Raw genomic sequence first — 11386 nt, 5'->3', positions numbered from 1 at the left:
AGTACAGATTTCGGCAGACAAAAATCAGATGAGCAAGACTGGGCATGCTCAGAGAAGAAAAAACACACTGAAAGTCAACCAGAACATGACATCACTTCTGAAGTTGGTTTTTGTTGGCCAACAAAAGTCCAGTGCAAGTCTAGAGCACATTTCAACCAACAAACAACACTGGACAAAAGTTGGCCGATCAGTTGGCCAACAATCTGTGTGTGTGTACGGGGCTTAAGTTGCAAGTGGCACCTGCCATAAATCATGACTTCCACAGTCTAGGGACTCATTGATACAAGCCTACTGCAGGATTCTAATGAAAGTCTAATCTATTTTATGGCCACATTCATGCTCACCTTGTGGTTACATTTTTCTCCATTGTCTGCCTGACCTTTTAGACAAGAACCATTTTGGGATGAGTGCAGCACATGTAGAGCGTAGACCATGAGTTGCACCACGTGAGTTACCGGGTCTAAGGTTCTGTTAGATGAGTAATCGCCGAAGTCCGGTAAATGTTCCTTACCAGTGCAATTGTGAAGAGAAATATAATAAAGTTTTTCAAAGAAAGTATCTTTTACTTTGTTTCCTGACAAGCAGAAAAGTGTCGTCATCCACAGATTTTCAAGTAACTTGTCTTTTGGGTAAATCATTGGATGGAAACCATCTACAAAATTCTTAAAATTCTTATCAGCTTCATACCAAAAGTTCAAGGATAAGCTACAATTCAAAATATCTGGATACTTATCTATAAGAGCAATGTTTGAGGCCCAGGTGGGAGTGAAGATCAATGTTACATCCCTGAATAATCCTCTCAGTGAGGTTTGAAATATGACATCATGATATGTTCCACAGAGTATGATCACTTTGACTGATAATCTCTTAAGAGCGTTATACAAACTTTCCAAATTTCGCCTTTCAGTAAATACATTGATACCAGTTTTTAGTATAAAGGCCACACAAATTTGAAGACGTGACAGAAGTCTCATTAACCAAGATGATTCTATCTCCCCACTCTCATCCACAGATGATATTATTCCCACCCAAGTCCATCCAAAATGTCTCATAAGTTCTGACATATAACGACATATTATAACGTCATTATAGACTGATCGGTAAAAAGTGGGAAAAGTAGCTCTGTCAGTAAAAGACCTATCCGTTGCCCCATAACTCATCTAAAACACAGCAACATTGAGGCAAGAAACTTACAAGACAAGGCTAAGCTTCAAGGGTTTAGTAACACTTTAATTGGGAAATTCACCAAACATGCACAACATCCATCATGGACTCCTACACTGTGTTTTTTAAACACATCCACATCAAGAATAACCTTCACTTTCAGGGGGCCAAAAAAAATCCACCCTTTGATGCCAAATGGGATCCATGGTTTCTTTACCAGGGATTCCAATAAGTTTCAAATACCTTTACTTCCAAAATGTTGCAAGCGATGACACCAAAGACACCAACATGAAGTCTCGTAGACGCGTTTCACACATACATCTTGTGCTTAATCATAATGATTAAGCACAAGATGTATGTGTGAAACGCGTCTACGAGACTTCATGTTGGTGTCTTTGGTGTCATCGCTTGCAACATTTTGGAATTAAAGGTATTTGAAACTTATTGGAATCCCTGGATGTGCGGCTATTTCTTTTCCTACAAGTATTCCCACGGAGGCGGGCCGGGGCCAGCACTCTATGGTATATCCTATCTCCTGGCAATTACTACACACTATACACCTGGAGCAGCATTTTCCTTTCTTTAGTATCATGTTTTCTTTACCATCTCCCTATGTAACTAGATATATTTCTACAAACATGCTTATTTTATCCACTTTACCACCGGAGGATTTTGCTGTCTTACGTCCAGGCCACTTTTTGCGATTCGGCGCTGTACGAATTTAAAAAAAAAAAACATGAAATTGCTGCGCATTAAGGTAAAAAACTGTAAAAACAGCAAATATACAGTAGTGGATACAGCAGCCACACTAATCTGAAATGTAGCAGATTAAAAGAAATAAAAAACAAAACTGTGGCGCTAAGACCCTTAATGAATGACAGTCCCACTTGAGGATGTGTAAAAAGCAATAAAAAAGCAGTCCATGTGTGTCCGTCTAGTACATTGCTCATTAGAAGGATGGGGGAGGCATCGCAGTGTGGGGTTTTGCGAAGGGATTTTTCCTTCTATTTCCCCATTATGTTACCCTCCTTTCCCTTCCTCTTCCGGTCAGAGTGGTGGTTCCGGTCGTGTGGAGCGCATACCTCACTTCCGGCCACTCAGTTCCGGTGGGCGGTTCTCTCCTCCGCTATAGAAAGCACTGGCGCACCCTGTAGCCACACCCCATGACGACGTCCAATCGGACGAAACGTACGTCGGGTGGCGTGCTGGGTGGCGCGTGCTACGATCCGTGGAGGAGACAGGACGGCCATAGATTCGGTGGTCCACCGCTGGGACGCCCTAAGGACATCTGGGAGGTCTCGGTGCCCATGTATTACATGCGAGATGTAGTACTTTCTTTGTGAGTACCATTCTTCTATTTAAGAATAAAGCCTTTTAAAGCGGTCTGCGCTATGTGATGTCCCTCTTTTTCTTTGCATAACATACCACATCGAGAGCTTACTAAGACTGCATTGGAGAAGCCTTCATGATTTCCAGTTATGCGCTACTTTTGATCTCTGTGATGGAGATCAATCACTTTTGGTAAGAAGTACTGGTGTTGGAGTGCTTTCTGGTGGTGGTTTTCTGCTCGAGAATTACTTCTTTATGTGGAGACGGACACACATGGACTGCTTTTTTATTGCTTTTTACACATCCTCAAGTGGGACTGTCATTCATTAAGGGTCTTAGCGCCACAGCTGTACGAATTTAACGGACAATTGCGCGGTCGCGCAACGATGTACCCAAACAAAATTTACGTCCTTTTTTTCCCACAATCAGAGCTTTCTTTTGGTGGTATTTGATCACCTGTGCGATTTTTACTTTTTGAGCTATAAACAAAAAAATTGTGTTTATTTTGAAAAAATAACAATATTTTTAACATTTTTTCATATGAAATTCCCCCCCCCCCCAAAAAAAATGTAAAAATCTAAATTTTTTAAAATTTTTGGCCAATTTGTTTTCTGCTACCTATGTTTGGTAAAAAAATCACAATAAGCGTATTTTGATTGGTTTGCACAAAAGTTATTGCGTTTACTAACTAAGGGAAAGATTTCTGTCATTTTTGGTGTTTTTTTTTTTAACGCGTAATGGCGGCGATCTGCAATTTCTTTTGCGGGACTGGGACATTGCGGCGGACAGATCGGACCCTTGACTGACATTTTTGACACTTTTGGGGGTACCAGTGACATTTCTATAGTAATCAGTGCTATAAATATGCACTGTTACTGTAAAAATGACACTGGCAGTGAAGGGGTTAACTTTATTGGAGAGGAAGGGGTTAATGTATGCCTGGTGCTTACTAATGTGTGTGGGGGGAGGTGACTGAGTGACACAGGGACAGATCGCATGTTCAGCTATGCTAAACACTGCAATCTGTCACTCCTTGTCACTTAGGAGATCCGCCCGCTCTGTTTACACAAGCGGGTGGATCTCCAAACTTGATTCCCAAACGATCGGGAAAGAGCAGCGGCGATCACCGCCACTCCTCCCCTGGACCGACTCCCGCTGTGACTGAACACAGCGGAAGCGCGCCACCTACAGGGGGAAGAGTCCAGCGACGTAGGTCTATGTCGCTGGAAGGAATCGAGCCACTTTGCCGCAGTACAGTCCCAGTGACTGGTCGGCGACTCGGCAAGTGGTTATTATTGATGTCGCTCAGACAGTTAGAATTCTGGCAATTTACATCTTTATAGAATGCAGTCGTTGACTAACGATTTCAGCTGGGGATTCGCTACATTTTGACTAAGGATTTCAGGTATTTCTTAAATTGGCTGTATATATGGTACGCTACTTTTGTACAACTGGCTTACTTTTATGTATATCCACTGTATTGGATAAATTTATATATCGTTTTTCTGTTGTTTTTTTTTTTTTGTATGTTTTGCTTGGTCAAGACTAACTTGGTCTTTATATAATTAATTTTTTTTTTGTATTGTGTTTTCTCTGTAAAACACTGCTTGTTTGCAATTACCATGTAATTGTTCCTTTTATTGTTAACCAAGTTTTTTCAATAAAGATTTGTATACAAAAAAAAAAAGATTTCCCTCATTTTCCATAGTACGTTTTTCAGTAGTAAAAAAAGTGACCACACTTTGGGGGGGAAAGGGGGGGGGCCCAGTTGGAGTTTCCAGTGGAGTCTGGAACCTATGGACATATCTGGACTTGTGCTACCTTAACTGGACTCTGTTTTGGATTATTTCTGCCTCTTGTAGATTTACTGCCTATTATAGACTCTTGCCTTGAGAAGGACTCAAAAGACGGAATGGATGTATCTCTCTAACTCTTGGAGATTTACTGCCTATTATATACTCTTGCCTTGAGAAGGACTCAAAGGACGGAATGGATGTATCTCTCTACCTCTTGTAGATTTACTGCCTATTATAGACTCTTGCCTTGAGAAGGACAGAAGGACTGTATGGATGTATCTGCCTAAGGTATGAGTACCTCACAGGGCACTATTCAGGAGCACAAGAAAACTGTGTATAGGAAAATGTGTGGAGGATGTATTTGAGAAATGTTAACTTGTTACCTGCAACTACTTCAGTAAAATTGTTTTTATTGTTCATCTAAATGTTTTAGCAGGTAATGGCCTGCCTATTTGTGGCCACGGTGGCAGCCAGAGCACCCCCAATTTAACCCCCAATGCCGGTGCCTCCCAGCCCTTTAAGAGGTTTCTGATGCCAGGGGCAGGGCAGGGTTTCTCATCATGTGAACACCATGATTGGCTGTCACAATGGTCACATGACCGGAAAGCTCCCAATCGCAAGTAGAGATCAGGAGCTTTCTGTTAGCTGCTGGTAACTGTGTGTAAGATCCTGGCACTCTCAGTGCCTTTCTATCATCTCACTTCCGGGTTGCGTTCCACCACTCAGGTAGGTGGAACGCATATAAGGTGTGTATTCCTTTAACAGTGCTGACATCATCATCAGGCGCCGCACTGAGCGGCTATTTCAACTGACGGTCTGCACTCACACATTGTTCGTGCAACCGCTCCTGATACCTGCCTAACCTGACGCTGCCGAATCTTCCAGCTACATACCCTATACCTGGATTGACCGGAGCCTCGCTACCTTGTCCTACACTCCCTCACTACTGGCTATTGATAAGTACCCCACAGGGGACCCCCTCTTATCAACAACGCTTGCTACCTATACCTGCATTATAATAACTATTGCTAGCTCTAGGATACATGCTCTCCAGTATCTACCATCTGCATTTCTAAAACCTAGATCGCTAGCTCTTGTGCCTATTATTTGTTGCAACCTGCATTACCGAACTAAGCTTAGCAACTCCCGTGTATTTTGCTTGCTATTATCTATCACCTGTTGATTATACTAGATTGCTAGCTCTTGTGATTGCTATCTATCATCATCTACTATCATTCCTGTAACATCACTATCTGAGTGCTTATCATCATCTACTATCACTCCTCAGAGCCTATACCTTCAGTGTAACATCTCACTGCTACTTGCATAATTACTATCACTCCTGCAACATCTATCTGAGTGTTTGTATATGTGCATACTGAATCAGGCTGAACCACTATGATGAGTCAAGAGAGTTGGATCAGGTGATTTAACAAGATCTCTACAAGACTACTGAGTGGAATTCTGCAGCTGTAAATCCAGTATCCTTGAGCTAAAACCCAGAGCGTTACACTGTGTCAGTAGCGAGCAGGACGCTCACTCTCAACACAAATCTGTTTACATTCTGGTATGCATATATATGGCCTCTTGGCATTAAGGCCCACTCATCGAGAGGCCGCACATATGTATACTGAGGGCATAAGGAGGTTAAAAAACAAAACTTTTTAGGCATACCAGCCCTTGCTTTGTATCTCTCACACTCTTCCTCTTGATGTGAGGGGTGGGGAGTGCCCAAATCCCCTGCCCACACTCCTGGTTGCACGGCTTTACCCTCTTACTTCCATGGGATGCTGGCCCACTTCTACCAGGGCTTGACAGCCAGGTGGCATCACTCACTTCGTCTGCTGCATAATCTGAAGAACTTACACAGAGACCGCTGCAGAAAAATGTCTTCTTTACAGAAGATTCACAGCATATTACAGCCAATTAGACCTTGGGCCAAACACAGTTTAAATGAAAGGGTTCTTCTCCAAAAACAGTCATTAGTCTTATCTGGCTGAACAGGTATCCCTTGTGCCCATCTACAGGGGATCCCCTTCAGGGGGGGGGGGGGGGGGGGTAAAGGATTAAGTCTTTGCTGCTAGATGTGGCACCACTTCATGGCTCTTCTTCTCATGGCCAGCAACCTACTACTCTACAGCTAACTCCTCCCACACTATATAAGATATCCTTGCAGGAAGGAGGTCAACTCCCTCTTCTTCCTGGAAAGATTTGAAAGGGTAACTCTCTTAAGTGGGCCACCTAGTGGATCCTACCTTGACCTGCCTTTCAAAAGAACAAGGTTTACAACAGGGGAGTTGAGAGAGGTCTAATGATCAGAATGCTGTCCAGAGGAGGCTTTATTGCCATTGCTAATGACTACAGTATTTGTGTAACCAACTAAAGCACTCAACCAGCCAGGAAATGGGTGACATGGCAGAGGTGACGGATATTCTGGTAGTAAAGAGGTGATATGTTTGGCCCCTCCTTAGTGACCAGTTTCCCCACATATTGGGACCAACCACTTGGCACAGAGTACCTAGGGACCTAGCCTGGAAGTAACAGTTGGTGAAATGAAGCCTTGGGAGGAGAACTATGCATGGAACTATGGAGAAGTGTGTTTCCTGTATCCTATAATAATATACTGAACATTGTCACTGGAACTGCTGAGTTGGTGGAGACCAGTACCAAGCTCTGCAGTACCGGCTCAGAAAAGCTGGGGAGAGGTGTTCTCTAGCAGAAGTTGTGTCTAAAGCTCGTTGGTGTCAACAGTGTAAGAAGTGTGGCCATGGATTACAAAGTTTTAAATGTACAAGTGGTCTGCTTACTTACTTACTAAATCCGGAGTATCACCCGAATGATGATTTTACTGTGCCTCCTGCCTATGGTTTAGGCATTAGCGAGCTCAGTTCCACAGTGTCCCTTATAGGGCTCCTTAAACCCTGTTCATATGCCCTTTGAGGGCCACTAGCAGGCACTTTTCACAGCTTTTTGACATGGATGACTGGTAACCAATAATAAGACAGTGATAACATGCTGGGTGGAGGATTTGTTTAAAAAAGACCTCCAGCCTGCAGATAACCACTGCCACCTTCACAGAATCTCTTTGTCAAATGCAACAAAAATGATAATAATAATAAAATAATAACTAATAAAAAAAAGGCAAAAAAAAAAAATATTTGCACATTGGACTGCCTTTAGGACTCATTCATACCATATTAGCCTGCTGCATGCATTTTCATGATAACCAGGAGAAACCAATACAAATACAAGAAAAGTAGGAAAGCAAAAGCTATACAGGTCAGATTAGGACCTACAAAGCAGAATGGCCCAGACACAGTCACAGGTAGAAGCTCAGGACTGGCCGGTGACATTGGGATCCCTCAATAACCAAAAACACAGAAAAGATGAGACTCAGATAAAGACAGACTGACAGAACAGCCATGAAAACCAGACTTGATGCAAAATTTATGGTGTTATACTCACGTGCACATGTCTATACACAGATAATAGCTGGGCTATAGGCAGGGTTGTGGTTGAACTCTGGTCTCCAATAAAACCAGCTAATTTCTGGTGGTCTCGGCAGGAATAATTTGGGATAGTCTCTCCCGGTCCGGATAAAATCTGTAAAACACTTTTTATTGCTTTTTTTGGATCAGAACACGAGTCATAAAGATGATATCCTAGGGTCACATTAGGCAGGATTGTTGGATTTTTGTTAATTTGGTCAATGGCAAAAAGGAACGTTTGAAGTTTCTTGTAGTAGTGAATCAAGGGTCTGTTGATATATGTTGGATATAGGTGGTCAGCAGGCTCACCTAGCAGTTTATTGACAAAATTGAAATTAAGAAATCTTTTTTTTTTGCAATCAATAACTTTTTGTTACATTTTTTAAAGAAATGAAGAAATCTTATACCAACCAATTACATTTCACCCTTAAAAATGATTTGAAAAAAATCCATATAGTTTTTGTCAATAACTCATCAGCTGGCTTAACAATAGGGATGAGCTTTGGGTCAAGCATGAGTTCTACCAGAACCCAAGCTGTTCACAGTTTGACAAATGGACAAAAAAAGGCCAGATTTGGCCAGTTTTGCCCAACTGCCCTAACCTACAGCAGCCACAAACAGGAGTCATTCAGTCAATGGTGGTATCACTACTGCCACTAATTGGTGACAGCTTCCTGCCACCTCTTAATTTATAAGGAAGCTGGCAGGCATCCTGGACAACATCACGGATCAAATATGTTCTTGACCCTATTTAATGGATGACTTCAGCCATCTTCCCCAGCCAGTCTGTTAAATTTCAGCAGCCGATTGGAGAAGTGTCATTTGCAACAATGTATCTGTAGGAGAGGCTCATTGTGGCCCGTATAAACATGTCCATGGGTCATCGTTCATTGTAATTGTCGATGGATGTGCGTTACTGGATGTATTTACATCATAGGGCATGTATTTTTTATAAGATCCTTTTTCAATAGTATGTGAGTCTTATTTGCTATTACATTTTTTTTTTTTTGAAAGAGTAACAAGGGGCACTATGTACCCAGTACACATTCATGTTAGGAATTATATATCTGAGAGCCCCATTATTCAAGGGGCTTCAAAATTTTTATAAATATGCCTCCCACAGACCCCACATCTACCAGAGACGTGGGAACAAGGTGCCTTGTCACGAAAGACCACCCTGGTAAGGTGTCCTTCCAGTGTTAAGTGTGTGGCCTTATATGGTTCAGGAGAGGTGAGTGCACACTTGCTGCACCAAATTTTTGGCCTAAATGCATGCCTGCACAAGGGTTTGGTATAGATCAGTGGCGGCTGGTGCACAAAATTTTTGGGGGGGCCCCAAACAGAAAAATGTAATAGGCGTTGTTTTGCGGCAAAAAACCCAGCAAAAAATTGCATGACTTTGAGGTCACAAAAGTGTGAAAGGGGCCTTCAGTAATCAAAGTATAGTGTGCCCCCTTCAATGCAGAGTGACCACAGCATGCCCCCATCAATGCAGAGTGACCACAGAGTGCCCCATCAATGCAGAGTGACCACAGCGTGCCCCCATCAATGCAGAGTGACCACAGCGTGACCCCTTCAATGTAGAGTGACCAGCGTGCCCCCATCAATGCAGAGTGACCACAGCATGCCCCCTTCAATGCAGAGTGACCACAGCGTGCCCCCATCAATGCAGAGTGACCACAGCATGCCCCCATCAATGTAGAGTGAATACAGCGTGCCCCCTTCAATATAGAGTGAATACAGCGGGCCCCATCAATGTAGAGTGACCACAGTGGGCCCCCTTCAATGCAGAGTGACCACACCGTGCCCCCTTCAATGCAGAGTGACCACAGCGTGCCCCCATGAATGCAGAGTGACCACAGCGTGCCCCCATCAATGTAGAGTGACCAAAGTGTGCCCCCTTCAATGTAGAGTGACCACAGCGTGCCTCCATCAATGCAGAGTGACCACAGTGTGCCTCCTTCAATACAGAGTGACCACAGCGTGCCCCATCAATGCAGAGTGACCACAGCGTGCCCCCATCAATGTAGAGTGACCAAAGTGTGCCCCCTTCAATGTAGAGTGACCACAGCATGCCTCCATCAATGCAGAGTGACCACAGCGTGCCTCCTTCAATACAGAGTGACCACAGCGTGCCCCATCAATGCAGAGTGACCACACCGTGCCCCCATCAATGTAGAGTGACCACTGCATGCCCCCTTCAATGTAGAGTGACCACAGTGTGCCCCCTTCAATGCAGAGTGCCCACAGCATGCCCCCTTTCAATGCAGAGTGCCCATATGATGCCCCCATCAATGCAGAGTGCCCACAGCGTGCCCCCTTCAATGTAGAGTGACCACAGCATGCCCCCTTCAATGTAGAGTGCCCACAGCGTGCCCCCTTCAATGTAGAGTGACCACAGCGTGCCCCCTTCAATGCAGAGTGACCACAGCGTGGAGTGCACTTACCTGATGCAGCGGCGGCTTCTCCTCAGTCCTCCGTGTCTCCTGAGTCCTCCTCCTTGGCCAATGGTAAGGGTTTGCCTTTCGGCCAATCAGGAAACGGGTCTCGGACCTGCCTCCTGATTGGCCAGGAGGAGGATCCGTGTGATTATAGCGAATATTCATTCGCTATTGTCACACAATGGGTGGGCTCCGGCGCACTGCTCTGCGCCCCGGGTCCACCCTTTTCTGAAGCCTATTAGAGCCTCTGGCTCTAATCACGTGCTTCAGAAGAAAAAAAAAAAAAAACCCCATTGAACTCCATGCGTCTGGCGCCCCACATGTAGATTAGGGGGCTGGACGCATGGATGGGGGAGGGGGGGACGGCGCCCCTGCGCCCCCAACGCACCGGCCACCACTGGTATAGATTTTTTTTTCACAAGATCTCCCTTAAAATCTATACCAGACCACTAGGAATCTGGTATGGATTTTTTGGGGGACCCCATACCTTTGTTTTAGGTTTTCTTTAGGGCCTTGTAGGGGTCAGGAGTGGCAGGGGATGCACGCTTGCTGCCTCCTTTGCTTTCTACCCAGCCTTCAGGCCTAGATAACAGTCTGATATAGATTTATCCATACCATGCAACCATGGGGAACTAATGAGAGAAAAAAAGACATAATGTCCTCCAAAAATCTATACCAGTCCCTTCTCCAGGCATGCAGCCTGGCTGACCAGGAAAGGGAGGGTCTGCAAGCATTCACCCTCCTGAACCATACCAGACCACATGCCCTCAACATGGGAAAGTAAAATTTTGAGACACCTGTTTTTAATGTTAATGAGCTGTTATTTTAAAAAAAAGTCCCCCGATGTAATTCCAGAGTCAATCAAATTGTATAGCGATGGCCACCAACACAAAGATGATGCTGCTCTGTTGATACTCCTGTCACAAATGACAGTTTCCAGCTAGCTGCTGAATTACAACAAAATGGCCAGGTGACGTCATTCAGCAAATAAGGCAATGATCATATTTGGACAATGACATCACCATGGGTACCAAACAACTTGTTACACTTAAAGAGATTCTTAAGCAGGGCTTGATTCCTGCAGAGCACATTGGAACGGCATTCCTGTACTTTTTCCACAGCAGGAACGCTGTTCCCATTAGCACCGATGTCCTGGTGCCCCCCCCCC

The 11386-nt window shown here is 44.2% G+C and overlaps 1 protein-coding gene across 1 annotated transcript in view; it reads right to left on the bottom strand.

The window, feature by feature from the left end:
* Positions 1-317: 317 nt before the first annotated feature.
* The window catches only part of LOC309565569 (vomeronasal type-2 receptor 1-like), a gene marked incomplete at both ends in the record, with an annotated part of 13507 nt that continues 2438 nt past the window's right edge, over positions 318-11386 (bottom strand). The window contains 2 exons of the mRNA XM_082270524.1: positions 318-1160; positions 7755-8086. Of these exons, the coding sequence (XP_082126650.1) occupies positions 318-1160; positions 7755-8086 (1175 nt within the window). The remainder of the gene's footprint in view (positions 1161-7754; positions 8087-11386) is intronic.

This window comes from Pelophylax lessonae (genome assembly GCF_965119305.1).
Source record: "Pelophylax lessonae genome assembly, chromosome: 10".
NCBI lineage: Eukaryota > Metazoa > Chordata > Amphibia > Anura > Ranidae > Pelophylax > Pelophylax lessonae.
This window is presented reverse-complemented; position numbering and strand designations above follow the sequence as displayed.